This window comes from Castanea sativa, chromosome 3, assembly GCF_040712315.1.
Source record: "Castanea sativa cultivar Marrone di Chiusa Pesio chromosome 3, ASM4071231v1".
NCBI lineage: Eukaryota > Viridiplantae > Streptophyta > Magnoliopsida > Fagales > Fagaceae > Castanea > Castanea sativa.
In genome coordinates this window covers 3110075-3128975 of record NC_134015.1, presented here as the reverse complement: position 1 = coordinate 3128975, position 18901 = coordinate 3110075, and the positions used below count along the sequence as shown (strand labels likewise).

At 34.6% G+C, this 18901-nt stretch overlaps 2 protein-coding genes across 2 annotated transcripts; both read right to left on the bottom strand.

Annotated features, from left to right (window-relative positions):
• Positions 1–967: 967 nt before the first annotated feature.
• LOC142626851 (putative disease resistance RPP13-like protein 1) lies at positions 968–8532 on the bottom strand. The gene is made up of 6 exons (XM_075800558.1): positions 4482–8532; positions 4324–4356; positions 3753–4222; positions 2915–3435; positions 2076–2164; positions 968–1851 (listed from the first exon to the last, which is right to left on the bottom strand). Exon 1 carries the CDS (start codon positions 8451–8453, stop codon positions 4512–4514), a length of 3942 nt encoding a protein of 1313 aa, XP_075656673.1. The 5' UTR covers positions 8454–8532; the 3' UTR covers positions 968–1851; positions 2076–2164; positions 2915–3435; positions 3753–4222; positions 4324–4356; positions 4482–4511.
• A 5418-nt stretch (positions 8533–13950) lies between these two features.
• On the bottom strand, positions 13951–14316 carry LOC142627930 (uncharacterized). Its single transcript, XM_075801834.1, has one exon. The coding sequence runs from the start codon at positions 14314–14316 to the stop codon at positions 13951–13953; it is 366 nt and encodes a 121-aa protein (XP_075657949.1).
• Positions 14317–18901: the final 4585 nt, after the last annotated feature.

Below are 18901 nucleotides of genomic sequence, written 5' to 3'. Positions count from 1 at the left end.
AATGAGCAATGAAAAACTTGCCCAAAGGTTAACAAATAAAAAAATTCAGTGACATCTAAGACCTTGGATAATTTTTTTGTTCCATACAGCCATGTGACATTTACGGAAATGAAGATTAACATAGCAAACATTAAATCAAAGACAGTGTGATGAAAATGGAAACACAATATCATCAAATATTTCTAGAAGTTTAACTCTAACTTGCTGGTTTTTTGAAAGATAAATGAAATCAAATAATTTGAAGCCCAAAATATGTCTTTCCTCACTCTATGAGTTCATTGGAGATTGGCTCAAAAATGTCGAGCAGACCATAAAGTGGGCAATAGAGAAGAACATAGAAGAACAATATGGAAGAGAAAAGAGAAAATGAAAGCTTATACGGTCAAAAAATTTCATATATTTTATTTAAGCATTCTACCAGATTTATCATCAACAATAAACTTTTCTTTTAAAGATCATATAATAGTGGTGAAGATTATTTCCATTGAAATACAATAAGGTGAAGCATCTCACCATATTGAAATTAACTTAAATTAAGATTTTTCTATAAAAAAAAAAAAAACTTAAATTAAGATCAAACAAGTAGAAATATGAAGCAAAAGTCCCCATTTCTAGCTAAATTTCATATATATATAACCAGAGTTTGTTTTGAAAAAATTCTTACATATTCGGCAAGAGATAATTTCAAGTTCCCAAGTAGCATAATTCAATCAGTGTGTCTTCCTCATCAAAGTGAACAATGATAGGAAACCATGAAAAAAGTTTTCATTACCTGATTCCTGAATTCAGCTAATGTGACCATATTGGCAATAATGCAATAAATCAATGAAATGCTAGGTAATCAGCACAATTTACTTACAGCAGTCAAGCACAAAGGAGTTTAAATTTTGAATTGAAATTGAGTTAGATAAAACTACACAGTAGGGGCTAAAATTTCTGTGCTTTCACTGCCTAGAAATTTTTTGAAAATAATGATAATGGTCTTACTAAATATTCCAGTAGTAAATTACAGTACCAGTCATAGTGGTAGCTCTTAAAGTCATAATTTCAAGCATAATGTCTGATGCAGTCCAAATAAATTTTAAGCCAAGTATATTTGATGGCTGAGACAAAATTTCAAAGAACAAATTTCAACACATTGGTCAAACTGGTTGCAAGTCAACAGCATCATTAACTATATTTTGTAAACTGTTCAGCTTGTTTCTCTCTAGAAAAAGCCAAAAATCAGCTTAAAAATACCTCAATAGAACATATGATTTTAAACATAAAAGTCAAATTACAAAGAGGACTAAACTATAGTGGAAAAGAGGAAGATGTAGAGTTGGCAAGCCGACAAGAATTAGTGAGCATTCGACTAGGGACTTGACGAAACCATAGCAGCAAAGCAATGTCTTCTTTGACAGCTTGTCTCTCCCACTTCCACAGCAAAGGCTTCAAAGCTCAGAGGCTACTGATAACTACAAGTGCAGTGCACACCTTTCATAAGTACATAAGGTTTCTGAATTGTCTGACAAAGCCTACACCTCACCAGCAACTCTTTCTTTTGGTACTAACTCCTGCTTGCCATGCCCAACAATCTACAAATTGTATCCAATTGCACAAAGGAGGTTCTCATTACAATGATTCCCAACCATTGCTTCTTGACAGATCATGATCTTGTCACTGTAATAGTTAGGAGCTTGAGAAGCATGACAACCTTCCCTTCAAACGTGCCCCACAATCCAGCATTTCGAAATAACACACAGAGTGGCTATAATAGCAGAAGAAAAAGGATCATCAGCCATGGAGATAACACTTTAGGTCAATAACTGGTTGGCCTCCTTCAGGTTGAATTACCTATGAAAAACTTGCCTGAAAGTTTACAATGAAAATTCAGTGATAACTATGAGTCTTGGTTTTTTGTACTATACAGCTATGTTATATTTATGGGAAAGGTCCTATAGCATATGCTAAACTAAAGAGACAAAACTTTGAAAATGGAAAAAAATTAAAGAATTCAACAAAAATTGGTATAAGTTATCTCTAACTTGATGGTGTTTTGGAAGATGAACAAGGTCAAAGAAAGGGGCACATACTTTTTATTTACATAAACACAGGTGGAAAATTCAGTTAGGTTTTTGCACTCTCCGACCAGAATGCCTCCTCTCATTGCTCTTTAAGTCCTCTGGAGATTGTGCACAATGCCAAGCAGTCCATAGAATGGCCAGTGGAGAGGAAGATCGAAAAATAAAACAAAAAAGAAATGGAAAAAGAAAAAATTAAACTGTCAGCAAATAAGATATGTCTTGAGTATTTAATGAACTACCATTAGCAATGAATTTCAACTTCTAAAGTTCATACAATAGCATGGAAGGTTCTTTCCACTGGAACATAATCAAGTGAATCATTCGCCGTACCAAAATTAACTTAAATTTAGATCAAACAAGAAATATGTAGAAATCCCATTTTCTAAAACTAAAATCTGCCATATGATTAGCGTTTGTTTCTGAAACTCTGAATATTCAGGTTCTTGAGTGTTGCAATCAAAGACAAGCTGGTATAAAAATCATCAAATCTATTACAAAAAAATTTGTCAAAGGTACACATTAGCAAAGGCTATACAAAGGCTATACAAATCAAAGAAAAATCCATCATCAAAGAAAAGTCAAAGGCTATACAAATCAAAGGCTGAAATTTCTGTGCTAACACTATCAAGAAAAATTTAGAAGGGAAAAAAATTATATTGATGGTCTAACTATATATTAAGTTACTGTGTTCACCATAGTGGTTGATCATAAAGCTGAGATTTCGAGCACAATGTGTAATGCTGTTTGAAAGATTTTTTAAGCCAAGATTTTTTGATTACTGAACCTGAAACTAAAGTTTCAAAAAACAATCTTCCAACAAATATTCATATGGTAATTTGACAAAGTACCTGACTGGACAAAGAATTCTGGGATCAATCCTATTAAAGCCAACACTTCTTATACTGGTTAATAGACTTCGAAGGTCACCAATAACACCTGCACTTACCCAGTCCTGAATTTGTCTACTTTCAAAAAAATTCTCAAGCCATTTGCCAGTTGAGAGCACAAAAACACTTAGAATTCCCATATGCTTCAAGACCACAGAGCTTGTCTCAAAACGAGGAGGAAGGCAGTGGATTTGGAATTTTTTCCCAGCTAAAGAATCCAGCAGTAACAACATTACCCTTTCCAACTTCATCTCTTATCATATCCTGCATAAACAGGAGTTCCCATCCTTGTCTGCCTCTAACTTGCCACGTCCAAAGTACTTCCCACAGCTTGATAACTTGGTCCTTCTTTAACAAGTATGCCTCCCTAAAAAGCTACTCCAATTTCTTAATATAATCAAGCACTGCCACAGCACTGATCTCATTGACAGCCTTTGTTGGTAGCTTTGTTTCTGAAAGCCTAAATCACCCACAGCCTGTAGCTGCAAAAGAGTAATTTATTTTGTTGAATTGGCAAATCTACAATTTTTTTTTCCTTTTAAGTAATTTTCATTAGCAAATGAACTATTTCTATTCCCAAGCTAATTACCCACAAAGTAAAGCTTCATACGGCTCTTAATAGCTACAGTTCATCACAGATGTGAAACACACAAAGGACCAAAATTTATCTCACTAAGGTATATTTTAAATAGTCCCCCTAATGAAAACTACAAATAAAATTCCATTTAAGTATATGAAACCTTTGACCAAAAATTAGAAAAGAAATGCTTGAAAGGTTCATTGCCTCTTAAAACTATACCTAATTTCTTATGTCCACTGCCTTGAATTTGCATCCCACATGTGTAAATATGTTTTATACAATTATTGCTGCTGCTCCTCTAGGTGATGAGCATTAGTGGAAATTTGCCAACAGCTTGATGAAGCCAGGGCTTAGAAGAAGATTAGGAACGTAGCACAACACTATGTTAACAGCATGTTTCTCACAGCTTTATGTTTTCGATCCACAACAAAGGCTGTAACCTAGGCATCCTTGTAAGTACAAGTGCAGCTGCCACACCTTTTGCAAATACATAGGATAAGGCTTCACAAATTGTCTGACAAAGCTTGCACCACACTTGCTCCAAACCCACCACCTCCACCAAAGATCAACACTTGCCACACCTGACAATCACCAAATTGTATCCAACTGCACACAGTAGGTTTACAGCTTCTTAGAGAATGATTCCTAGCCTTTTCTTCTTGACAGATCATGACCATATGGTCACATTCCTGAATTTGGTATATGTTTAAAAATTCAAGGTGCCAGAAGTTCAATTGTTAAAAGAAGAAAAAAAAAAAAAAGAACATATATGAGCCAAAATTTAACATGCCTTCAGCTTTGAAGCTAGCCCTCTACTGCAACACTGCAAGAATTAGCTTGGGTTAGAGTTTGAATTTTTAAAATTATAATACACAAACAGAGAGGATTTTATTGTATAATCGTCAAAACTCTTGAACTGAAATATTATGAAATGAAATAGCGTTGTACCTGGAAGGAAGATCTCTCTGTTTTGCAAAATTATTTCTGCTGCTCCACGCCATCAATTATAACCGAAGGGATGTTGGCAATCTTTGACCACATTATCCCTTTGTCTTTCTCGCAGTTTTGTTTCAGCACAGCACAAAAAGAGATATAAAGTCGCTGAAGCGAGGGAGGAAAACACTTCTCTGAGAGAGACGCAAGGTTACGGCACCAACCGATGGAAATTTCTTCAAGTGCAGAGAGGTTTTGAAAGAACTTCCAAGAGAGGAATAACAAATTTGGAAAACTAAAAAACCTCAGTCTAGTGAGAGATGTAGGCAACATCAACATCATCTTCCCATCTTCCTCTTCTGGAAACGAATCCATAATTCCATTACCAATCTCGAGATATGTAAGCGACGTGAGTCTGTGCAGTCCCAACTCAAATACTTGGTTACAGAGATTCGCCCCTGACAACCAAAGCATTCTAAGGTTGGTGGGGAAACCATCTTCCGGAAAGGATACGATACTTGGACAGTCACGTATTGACAAATCTTGAAGAAAGTTGAGGTTGTGCATGTTGTTCGACAAGGCCTCCAGTTTCTCACATTCTTCGATTTCAAGACTTCTTAAGTTGGTGGGCAGAAAATCTCCTAAAGAGATAAGACTATTACACCTGTATATATCAATCTCTTGGAGGTGACAGAGTTCGTGTAGGCCTCTCGGTAAGCTCTTAAGCTTTTCACAGCTATAAATTAAAAGATGTTCAAGTAACGTATCCTTGTTTAACTTTTCTACTATTGACTCCAGTTTTGGACAATCTGCTAGCCTAAGGAATTTAAGGGTGGTAGGTAACGTGTCTCTCGATGATAAAGATGTTACATTTGGGCATTCTTCAATATCAAGGCGTTTAAGCATGGTAGCTAGGTCGATTATTGTTGATATGCATTTTAGGGACGGACAATTAGAAATTTTCAAGTGCTCAAGAAGAGATACATTTTTGTTACCAATGTAGCTAAGATTCTCCTCATTCATCAATAAAGAAGTTGAAGAAGCCCCTCCCTCATCCATCACAAATTGCAAGGATTCCAAAGCATTACAGCCTTTGATTGTTAGTGTCCTTAATGTAGACTTCAACTTGATGTTTACAAGACTTTGGCATGATTCGATTTCAATTTCTAGTGTAACAAAGGACATAAGCCCATCTTCACATAAAGATGTCAGCTCCTTACAATTTTCTATAGTTAGCTTTTCTACCTTCAAATACCCATGCACAACTTCTTTACATCCCAAAATTATTAATTCTTGAAGCACTGAATGGCTTGGAATTGAAACAACCAATTGCTCGCATGCATCAATGGAAAGTTTTTCCAATGACGATAGATGATGGGGCAATTTTTCTTGCAATTTGGGGCACTTAGAGATAGAAAGCTCATGCAAGCAAGGGAAGTCTTGGTTGCAAGAACTCCAATCTTGCCATTCATGCATATCCTCAAAGCAAAGTTTCACTAAGCTTCGAAATGGTTCCTTGCAATGTTCCCCATAAAACTCAAGACCGACACTCCGGACCCCATCCATTCTCTTAATAATAAGGCTCTTGAGAGACGGTAGTTGCCCAAAAGAAGGTAAGAGACTGCATTTTCCACACCTCTCAATCCTTAGGTCCACCATATTAGAAAAAGAAGAATCTCCTAACCAAGTTGGGAATTTTGTTCCAACATAACCCTTAATGGAAAGTGTTTTCATCGTTCCATGAGGTCGTAACATGTCAAGAATATCTGTTGCAACTCTTGCATCTTGTAAATCATCATCCCAATTCATCACCAATGTATCTAAATTCCTCTTACCTTTTAAATTGACCTTTCTTGCATCAATCATGTTCTCCATGTGAGAAATACAAAGTGTTCTAAGAGATTCCAAATTCATCAAGTCCACTATCTTATCTTTCCCCACAACAAAATTAGTTAGTGTTCGTAAGCTCTTTAATTTTGCTATTCCCACTGGCATCTCTATAATTGAATTTGCATTTGTAATATCGAGATGTCGAAGATTGACCAAATTTTCAATTTTTTCTGGTAATTTTGTGAGATTGGAACAATCTTTCAATATCAATGTTTGTAGATTGCATAAAGAACTTGTTGATTCTGGTAGACATGTTATCTTAGCATAAGAAAGGTTGAGGTATCTCAGATGTTTCAAATCACCGATTGAGCTTGGTAGCTCAAAGCTTTCATATCTACTTAAAGATAATACCCTTAAGCATCTTAATTGTGGCAACAAAGAAATAGCATCAGAATTTGTTAAGTTGTCTATGAATCTTGATGATAGCAGAAGGAAAGTCCGTAAATGCATATCTTTGGGGAAGTCATCAAACTTTTTGATGTAATTACTTGAAAGAATATAAGAAAAATGTCGTACCTTTGTAGAAATCTTACTACCTCCCAATTGATCTTCCAACCTATAGCACAAGTCTCCCGCTGCCCATTTAGCTAAATCATTCATGAGGTCATGCATGACAAAGAGTGATTCATCACTACTTGATTGTTGAAAAAATGATCTCTTGAGTAGATCACGAAAATACTCACCACCAAGATCTTCCATTGGCTTCACTTCTTTAGTTTCTTGAACCAAACCTTCTGCCATCCATAACAGGATTAGCTCTTTCTCCTCAAATTTATAATCCTTTGGAAATAGTGAACAATAAGCAAAACATTTCTTTAAACTTGGAGGGAGGTACCAATAGCTTAATCGTAAAGTTGAAGGAACATCAGTGTTCTTTTCAAACAAATCCCATATCCTGCCATTTAGTACTTTTTTCCAATCATCACGATCGTATGTACGTAGACGGCCTGCGAGAGCCTTTGCTGCCAAAGGTAAGCCCTTGCACCTCTCTAAAATTTTTTGTCTTTCTTCAACCTTTAGATGTTCAACAAAGTCTGACGTCCCCAGTGCGTGTTGGGTAAACATGGTCAAACAAGCTTCATTTGATAACTCTCTCAACTCGTATGGATGAGTAGCGCCCATTGTTGATGAAACATTAGCATACCGAGTTGTGATAAGAATCTTACTTCCAGGAGCCCCAGATTCAAATGGAAGACGTAGTTTAGTCCAATCAAAATAGTTTTCAATCCAAACATCATCCAAAATGAGCAAGAACTTCTTGCCAGATAATTGCTTCTTCAATTCGCGCTGAACTAAATTTAAATCATTATCATTGCAAGTCTTCGAAGTTATATCTTGTAGAATTTCTTTTGTCACCCTTAAAGTGTCAAAATCTTGAGAAACACAACTCCATGCTTTCACAACAAAATAATGGCCCACCTCATCGTCGTTGTAGACTAGTTTGGCAAGAGTCGTCTTACCCAGTCCTCCCATACCAAGTATGGAAATCGTGGAGAGTTGAGCACCCCCAGATTCACCACTCAGCAATAACTTGACAATGGCCTTTTTATCTTTGTCTCTACCATAAGTACGAGGTTCAACCAGGGAAGTTTCGGGTTCCCTTGATGTTATTGTTCTAGTCCTTCTCCTTCCGTGTAACAATTCCAGTTTATTCTTTCGTGTAACAATTCCATCTAACCTTGTATTGATCCCTTTAATCTTGGATCTCATATTGGCATCAAACATAGAACTTGGATTCAAACCCACACAACAAGCAGGGATGAACTCTCGTATCTTACTTCTGCTGGGTTCTTCTGCATTCACCTTACGTCGCAAAGCTTCAGTAGCAAACTCGTCCAAGATGTCGTCCGCATCATAAGCCAAGTCTTCGAGCTCAGCCATCCAGTTCTTCACAGACACCTTGGTTATCTGTTTCTCTTCTGCATCATCCAGAACTTCACTGATTTCCTGTAAAATTGTCTCCCAATTCTTGAGGTCAGCATCAACGTTCTTTCGCCGAAAGTTGTTCAACAAATCAGGGGAGCTTAACTTGTCAATCAACACATCAAAGAAAGCAGATAAAGCAGCCCCCGCGACAGCCTCCAAGACAATCGACATGGTTCACTTGTGAAAGTGAGAGAAATATGGGAAATGAAGTAACCAGAGAGACACCACAGAACGTAGAGATGGAACTTGGGAGTGGAGAGTTATCCTGTTCTGTGATAAGTTCAAGCATTAGAAAAAAAAATTGGCTTCTCCCAAGAAAAAACAAAAATAAATAGATTAATCTTTCCAAAACAATTTTTTTTAAAAAAAAGTTACACAAGGATCATCCATTATTATTTTTTTCTTTTTTTTTTTTATTTTTTTATTTATACATTCAATTAATTGAGTTACAAGATTCCTAACTCTATTATATTTAAAATTTGAATTATTTTTCATATATTTTTAGAGTAAAGTAGACAATTTGTGTGTACTCATTAAAGTTTAGAAAGATTATGTTCATTAGAAGAAAAAAAAAAAGGAAAAGGAAAATAACGAGTGCTTACTAATCTAATTGCATATGAACATGTTTTAAATTTATGTAAACCGATTTATAAATATCATAGTTTGGCCTCCAAACTAAAATTTTTAACTCTGTCACGGAGCTCAAGAAAACACTTTTTTTTTTTTTTTTTCAGAAAACAAGTGTTCAGAAATTACATAAAGTGAGAAAGACACAAAATGAAACACGCCAAGAATTAGTTGCCTTATTCATTGGGTGGGGCTCTCCTCAAGACTTTTGCTTCCATTTCATATGGAATCCAGCTGTAGGAACTCAATTTTTTTTTTTTTTTAATATCAGTAGGAATTTTTTTTTTTTTTTTTTTTTTTTTTTTTCAGAAAACAAGTGTTCAGAAATTACATAAAGTGAGAAAGATACAAAATGAAACACGCCAAGAATTGGTTGCCTTATTCATTGGGTGGGGCTCTCCTCAAGACTTTTGCTTCCATTTCATATGGAATCCAGCCGTAGGAACTCAATTTTTTTTTTTTTTTTTTAATATCAGTAGGAATTTTCAAATGATTACAATATACTTTTGTGTAAAGTGGCATCTAAAATAAAGATTCAAATGCTCCTATTTAATGGCTCCTCTTTGGAGGAACTGATGAGGGTAGTTTTAAAATAATTATCCGAGATAATAAAATAAAATAAAATAAAAAATAACAAGCCAGATAATAATAATACCACTGACCATGATATCAAATTAGTAATTTTCCTAATATGTTTAAAATTTATAAAAATTAAATAAATTCATTGTATTTCATAAAAAAATAAAAGTAAATTCAAGAAGCACATAGTCGAACATAGACTGATTATGAAATACTTGAACTAGATTCAAGAAAACACTTATTTATATTCAAAGTCAGAAAGTTACAAAACGAAACAAGCCAAGTTACAAAATATTCATTTGGTGCTGTGCTCAAGACTTTTACCACTTTTGATTTCATATGTAATCCCGCCAAAGGAACTCAATTGATTAATGTCGCCATGTGGCGAAAATAGGAAATTGGTCATAACTTTCAAACTATATAATTAGTAGTTACTGTTTACAAATTATATTTTTTACTAGCATCTCGAGTCTAATAGACTTGATTTTGGGTCTATAAATCGAGTCTTTGAAGGTCGATTTTTATGATCTAATTTCATCTGACGTGGCATATTTTCCACGTGGCGTCTAGTTGGAAATCGAGTCTTAGAGACTCGATTTATATCTTATATCAATTCTTCCTTTCTCCTTATTTTTCTGCGTTTCACATCTGGCTCTCCATCTGCTTCTTTCTTCCTCACTACCTCTCCATTGCTTCTTTCTTCCTCCTCCACGCTAATTTACACAAGTCAAGCCGCCACAGACCCATCGCCGCCGCGCTCAGGTCCGGGCGACACAGGCCGCGCGCCCAGGTTGTGCAACCCAGGTCCGCGCGACCCAGGCCGCGGATCTAGGGTGTTGGTTTTTTTTTTTTTTTGATGGGTTATGCTCGGTCGTGATCTTCCCATGGTGGTGGATGGATTTTGATGTGGGATAGGTGGGTTTTGGTGGTTTTGTATTTTAGGGAACGGATGGTGACTTAGATGTGAGTTGTTTTGGCTGGTAAATCGAGTGTTAGAGACTCGATTTCCAGGTAGACTCCAAGTAGAAAAAATGCCACATCAGACATTAAAAATCAACCCTCAAAAAATCGATTTTTAGGCCCAAAATCGAGTTTCTTAGACTCGAGATGCTAGTAAAAAATATAGTTTGTAAACCGTAACTATTAATTATATTGTTTGGAAATTATTGCTAATTTCCTATTTTGGCCTTGCCATGTTGGTAGGAAGTTTCAACGTAATTTACATTAGTGGATATACGGAATCTTAACAACTGTTTACCATAAATCTATATAATATAATCTATTTATATATTCAATTAGATTATAATTTAACTATACTTTGTGAAAAGTGGCATCTAAAATCAAGATTCAACATTTAAGTGCTCCAATTTGAGGGAGCCCTTCATCAAATAAAAAATAAAAATAAAAATTTATGGAGCCCTCTTTTGTAGAACTGATAAGACTGGTCTTGAAATAATTATCTGAGATAAAAAAGAAAAAATGGTTGCTCTGATGAGCTAGCCACCAACCATGCATTGATCACATGGAAGCCATGGCCGCAAGAATGGCCGTGCCGTTTGTAAAGGACCGGGGCATAATGGAAGCAGTATTTAAATTAAGGAGTTTTGGCTACTTTCATCAAAGTTAGAACACATAGTACTTTATGTAAAACTAAATTCAGGCCCATGAAGTTTAAATTTGACTGTTAAATGACTCAAGTTCAAATAATATAATCATGTTAATAGGTCTTTTTAGAGTAATTATTACTAAATTATATTAGGAAAGTTTTGACCTCACTTTTATTAGAAATATAAAAAATAGTTAAAAAATTTAATCAATTAGAATAAATTCCCACGCTTCTTGGTCTAGTTTCTCAACAACAAAAAAAAAATAAAGTTTATCAATTTTTTCATAAAAAGTTTCTAAAAATAGCTCCTAAATCAATGTCCTTATCTGTTAACATTTTCCAATACAAAAATGTACATAAGGCTCAATTAAACTATATATAATATTATATTTATATATATATATATATATATATATATACTTGTCTACTAATATACTAATAATTGTAAGAAGTGAACAAATATGAACTTTAGATTATGTTTGGTAACAGTTTTTGTTTTCTAATTTTAGAAACTTGTTTTTGGGAAGGTAAAGAAAACACAAATTTTTTTTTCTATTTTTGAAATAAAAAATATGTTTGGTTAGTTGAAATTAAAAAGATAGGTTTTTGATGAAAAAAAAAATACTAAATATGTTGCTACTAGGATTTGAACTCTAATACTAACTCATTAAATGAGACAAATTCATTAAATTAAATGCGTGTTTTTATTGACTTTTGAAAATTAGAAACCAAAATCAGCATTTTGTATGTTTTTAGTTTCTTTTACAAATTGAGTTTTAAGAACAGTTTTTGTTTTATGCCCATTTTTGGTTGCCAAACAAGTTTTTTAGTCTCAAAAATAGAAAATAGTTTTTGGAAATAGAAAATAAGTGAAAAAAACAGTTACCAAATATACTCCTATATATTTTGCTAAGTTCGGCTCATTTACAACCCAAATAGAAGATGCACAAACTGGTGTAAAGGCTCTAGATATATAACTTGGTATACATTAAAAGAAGAGGAAATAGCATGCATATGGTTTAGCAAGATTAGCTTAAGATTTATAGAGGGGATGAAAACATGGACTACTTCCTTACCTACATAAGTATAGCATATTATGGCTTCTAATTTAACCAGTTTGAGTAATAAAATGTCTACATTGATTCTTAATAAATAAATAAATAAAGTGCTCTAATTTTATTAATAATTTAAACCACTTCTTGGTCAATTAAAACTACTTTAAGTTTATTTAAAAGTGTTTCCAATCCATTTAAACCCTACAATCCATTTAAAATTATCTAAATTTTCTCAACAAAATTTATTATTAACTCAAATATATAACCTTCAATAACCTTTTTTACTATATTCTTAAAATTCAACAGTTCATTTTCATTATCTATACTATTTATAAGAGGATTTCCCTCTTTGAACTGGATTTTTATGTAGTTCAAAAATATCCTCATTAATGAAAGGTAACTTTCTCTTAGAAATAAAGTCATAAATGTCAAAAATGAAAGGTAACTTATAAAATTTAGAATTTATTTCCCCTTCATATTCATCTTTTTGTTCTCTAAAATTTAGCATTTTTTATTCCCTTTTTGTTCGAATAAAAATTAAAACACCCCTAATTTAAAAAAATAAAAACTTTAAGAGAACTCCTAAAATTTAGCATTCTTTCCCCTCACATTCATCTTATTTTTTCTACTCAAAATTTTTTCTATATCACTACACCACTTTCAAACACACGTTTAAAAAAGAAATTATAGTTATGACTTATCTTTAAAATTTATCATTTTTACTTTTTTAAAAAAATAAAAATAAAAAAATATGTATTTTCAATAGATGCAGATTATTAACCTTTATCCAAAAAAATAAAAAAACCTTTGATCACAGACAACGCGCATGCTTAAAGGCTAGTATTTTCATAATGTGTTTAAAATTTATAAACATTAAATAAATTCATTGTATTTCATAAAAAATAAAATATAAATTAATTGTATCATAATAAAAAGAAGTCATGTTGTAAACAATGTAAAGTAAAAAGATAAGTATATAAAAATAGGCTGACTGTAATATCTTGGCCAAACTTTATGGTTTACTTTTGTGTGGTTAATTATTATTTGAGCCACTTATTTTCTATAATTGATAGAAGGGTATGGATATAACATGTTATTTTATAATACCATTGAATATAATCATCACATGCACAACGTCCATATCATATACTCAACTTGATCAAACCACTCAACCTAAACATGAAGGTGAAGAATTATCAATTTTCTTTTCGAAATGAAGAGGATAAAAAAAAAACTGCAAATTTGGAGCTTCAGAGACCTTGTGATTGAGACCGACACTAAATATATGTTTTTCGAACTTTTTTTTTGTAGGTATTTACTATCCACATTAATCATACAATTAATTGATTCATCAAAACAATGTATTGCATTTTTGAAGACTTAAACTTTCAATTACTTTTTGGACTCCAAAAGGTTGACAGCCTCCCCGACAATCGACATGTCACTTGTGGAAATCAGAGAAATATGGGAAACGAAGTAACCAAAGAGACAACACAAAAATTTGAGTTGGGACTTAGGAGTGAACTGTTTCGTTTTTTTTTTCTTCTTCATCTTTTGCTCTCACAGTTATTGCTCTCTCAACTTCAAAAAGTTGATAGAAATGACATAAAGCTTGACTACTTCATTACATTTACACTTATGAAGAAATGAGGATTGAGATCAAACCTGATGCAATTCACTCATTAAATTTATATTACACAATTTGGAAGTACCTCTCCTCGTCTTCGCCAATGACAATCTTATTCAAACCCTCACACGATATTGAAGAATCCAAAGAGGCTGGCATGACAAGCACTGGTTGCTATAAGGTAGGAGTTGACTCTGAAGAGCCGATTTTAGAGGCTTGGTGCCTGATTTCTACCACCATACACTGCCTGGCTACTACCTGGCATCCCAACAACTCTCCAACTCCTCCCTTGGTAGGATACTTCAACTTTACATGCAGAGTTGAAGATACAACCCCCATACTCGCTAAGATTGCCATATAGGGTGAATAAGCCTCCACCATAATGAAATCCGCATTCACCACCTCCTCTCCCGTCTGAACAAGTAACTTGATCATACCCCTTGGAACAATGGTCTTTCCATCAAATCCAACCAAGGGGACATCATACTTACTAAGGTCATCGGGCTTGAGTCCCAAGCCTTTGAATAAATTTGGATACATGATCTTGGCCTCGCTTCCTTAGTCAATCATTATCATCTTGGTATCGAATCCCGCGATTCACAAAGTTACTACATACGCATCGTCATGGGGCTGAATCGTTCCTCCTTATTAGCCTCGGAGAATCCTAGGATTGGCTGGTCTTACAGCTTGAACTTTTTAAATGGCCCACCTTCCTCGTCCACTTTTGACTGTGGAGATATCGTCATCACCCTGCTGACAGAGCTAGGGTCTTTCGTTGGAGCCACAAAAATGACATTGATTGTTCCAAGGGAAGACCGAGGAACATTACTTCTTCGAGACACTATCGTGGGTTGTCCTCCTTGGACGGTAGGTTGGGGCAAAAATTGCTTCAACTTCCTAGCTTTGACCAATTGATCGAGGAAGAGTTGCAAAGTCCTATAATCCTCCGTAGCATGACCTCAGTCCTGATGATAATGACAGTAAAAATTCTGATTTCTCTTGGTGGGGTCTTCTCCCATTCTATTGGGCCATTTAAAGTAGGGCTCATTCTTGATATTTTCCAACACTTGGTAGATTGATTGCTTAAACACCAAATTTACCATTTGAGTCCAGCAGGGTTGCGAGGTTCCTAGTTGAAAAACTCTTTCCTTGGATGAGAAGGTCCATACTAGGTTGGCCAAGTTATCTCTTTGGTTAGTTGTAAAAACTTTGGCTTTCCCCTTACTCTAATTCTAATTGTCCTCCACCCTTTTGTACTCTTCAATTCGGTTCATTACTAGTGCATACTCTGAGGAGGCTTCATGGTAAGAGACTTCCAGAGATCAAAGTGCATAGGAAGACCCACCTTGAAGGTTCTTACAACTACATTTTTGAAATCCCCATCAATTTCATTGTAAAGCTCCTAATATCTATTAGAATAGTTTTTTAGGGTCTCTCCTTCTTTCATAGACATTGAGAGCAAAGAGTCTAGTGGCTTTGAAACTCGACTACATGTTACAAACCTTGCTTTGAATGCCCTCATCAGCTCCTCAAAAGAGCTTATCGATCCTTCCTTAAGGTCATCAAACCACTTCAGGGCAATAGGGCCAAGGCTTGAGGGAAAGACTTTACACATCAATGTCTTGTTCTTAGAATGGATGGCCATCCTCTGATTAAAGTGGCTTACGTGTTCAACCGAATCCGTCTTGCCATTATATATTGTGAAAATGGGTTGATTGAAGTAGCGGGGGAGCTTGGCTTGCTCAATATGTCTGGTGAAGGGTGAGTGTGATATTTGAAGGAGTGTATTTCCTATGGCATCATTTCCCACACTTCTCCGAGGCGAAGTCCTAGATCTCTTGTGATGATGCCTTTCACCAAAAGTGTAACGAGATGTCAATATGAAAGACTCACTAGGTGGAGTTCTACTTCTTCTTTAGCAACTTCTGTTATCCTCAGAGCTAGAACTCTGGCTTAGGGTGGGGGTCCTCTCCTCCTTTATTTGAGCCTTGCGGTGGAGGCGTTCGTGTAGTTGATCCACTTTCCTCTTGAAATTATATACCTCCTCATCATGCGAGTTATGATTGGCATGATGCTGATCGGTACGTTCAGAATGTACAGATGGATCTCTTTCATTATAGGTGTGGGCCATATCATAGTCTCTTCTTCGTTCAAGATTTATAAATTGGTCCCACTACTGGGACCTAACAGACTCTAGGGAACCACTTCTTCTAGGGTTGGCCATAATAAGAAAGCTTTTACTCAAGGGTACTTTGGAGATTTTCTCATAGACAGCGCCAATTGTGGCAGGCAAAACTTAGTCAAGCTTGCTTATTTCCCACACAATTAATTTATAGAGGTGGGATGTGAATCAACCTTTAATACCCCTGCTTAGATGTATTGGATTAACTAGAAAAGAATGGATTAATGTTTAGCATAACTTTATGACAGGAGATTTGATTCAAAAAAGCCTCGACTGGCTTATATTATGTTCCTCGGGTTTGGTTCGAAATGCCAATTACACTTGTTCTTGGATTACAATCATAATATTATATTTCTCCCTGTTCATAAAATGTCTCATGCCTGTTTTACAGAGGCCTTTCTGCCTTATATAGTCTCCCAGGTTGTATCTTAGCCTTTCACTTAAAGGGTTTAGGTTCATTTCCTTTGATACTTGTCCCATCAGGACTTCATTGGAAAGTTTCTACACCAGGCTTTGAGCTGTGATGACACTGTTTAGAGGTCATTTCCTCATTAATGCGACCAACTAAGTGGGTTCAAAGTATTGAATGCGGAGGTGATGGATGCCTTATACGCATTCTTCCCTTCTGTGCTTAACGATAAATCTTCTTCCTTTTCCTCAGTTTATGCCCAGTGGTCTTTAGAACTGGTCCTCAACCCTTTGAGGACACACTAATATCCTTAGGGTCCTCGAGCGTTGCAGTCTCCTTGTGCCTATGATGAATTTTTTACAACTTTCCCGAGAGCTTGCTGTCAGTGCCTTCCGAGGTCTGTTCTTCTGACATTGGACTTTTCTGACTTGCTACTATTGAATTCTCGTCCTCCCACACTACTTTTATTTTATATTATAACTAATATTCATAATATTTTATTATATTATATATTTTTGTAAAGTTGTTATTTGCAACTATTTTATGTTAGCTTTAATTCCATGCCAAATTTGATTGTAATTATGTTCAATCATATTTACCCTGTATTTTATGTGTAATTTTATTGTATGGATTGTGTGAGAGAGAGAGTGTGAAGACTCAAGTTCTCATTGAAAACCAAGTGGATTTCGCGAGGAGATTCGTGAGAAGCTATCCCGCGAAGTGTGTCACGTGTAGAGCACATAACAGGAATGCAAAGAGTCATGACAACTGGTTTTCGCGAGTAATTCGCGGGTAAGGCCTTCTCATGAAATACTCGCGAAACATTCTATTTTGCTATTTTGGCATATCTACTCCACTATGTCTTCACCCACACTATATATACCCTCATTACCCACATAATGTAAGGAGTGCTTTTCAAAGAGAAAATCCTAGAAATTATCCTTAAGAGTTGGAGATTGTCATACTCACAATCATCTACACAATTCTTTGTGGTTTTCCTCTACTCCTACCTCTCCATATCCATATCATTGAGAGATTGATAGCCCAAATACTTACAACACCCAATCTAAGTGTAAAGTGAGGTTTTTGTGTTGGTGGAAAGCATTAGAAGAAGCCAGTCATTTGGCGAATGCAATCGGACTAAATTGTGTGATTCGGGAAAGCTAGAGAAGACAAGGTTTTGTCAAGTTAGTTGGTAGTAGGAGCTTGTAGGGCTCAAATACATGGGGTAGACTAGGCTTGGAGGGTCTTTTGTTATTCGTGTACTCCAATTTATTCTCTAGTAGATCGATTTACCGCTTGAAGGGTGGCGGAGAGGTTTTTCGCTGAGTTCTTCGATTTACCGCTTGTGTTTGCATTATTCTTCCCTACTCTTTTAGTTTTCATTTTATTGTTGATATTTGATGAACATGGCTTAGAGTAGTTTTATTGTTTGTTCGCTCACATTTACTCTATTCTGTATTTAATTTTAAGTTAGAGTAAAATCAATTGAGCCGTAACTTTTATTTGGGGGTCTAAACAGCTCTTGTGATTTCACACAATTTCGAGCTTTCAATTTTAATAAGCCATCTCTAAAAAGGAGTATATAAATATATTCATACTTTTATACTTCAAAAATTAATTAAAACTTTTAAAGTTTTTTTTTTTTTCATGCTTTATTATTTTACATTTATTAACTTTCTTATCTAGAATAAGCTTGAAAATCATTTAATTTTCCCCATATATATATTAGTCAATTATGCTAAATTTATAAATTTAATATCAATATTTTTATTTAATTAATTAATAAAGTAATTATGATATTATCGTGGTTCGACCTTGGTTGAACCTTGATCCAACCTTAAAAACCTTGAGCCTCTCCCCTTACCGGTTCTGTGAACAGTCTGGGTCCGAAAATAGTTTGGTACACATTAAAAGAAGAGGAGAAAGTACGCTCATGGTCTAGCAAGGTTAGGTAAAGATGTATAGAGGGGATGAAAACATGGGCTGCTTGCTTACCTACTCAAGTATAGCGTATTTTGGCTTCTGGTTTAGCCATTGTTTGAGTAATAAAATGTCTACAATGATTCTTAAAAATAAATAAATAAAGTGCTCTAGTTTTATGTAATTTTTAATAATATTTTTAACTACTTCTTGGTAAATTAAAACTACTTTAAGCTCATTTAAAAGTGTTTTCAATCCATTTAAACCCTACAATTCATTAAAATTATCTAAATTTTCTCAGAAAATTATTATTAACTTAAATATATAACCTTCAATGAATTTACTATATATGAAAAAATAATAAGTTTTTTTTTTTAGGAAGGAGAAAATAATAAGTTGATTAAATAGTTTGTGAATAAGCTCAAGCTTGTTCAATAAGTATAAAATGACTTGTCAGTCATAAAAAAAAAAATTAAAGGATATATGAATAAATAAAAGTTGTAAAGATTATAAATAACTGATGACTATATTTGAGGGATTGTATAAGTATTATTTTAATGACTTGAGTTTATTAATCTTATATGAAGATATACATATAAGACTTGAATGTT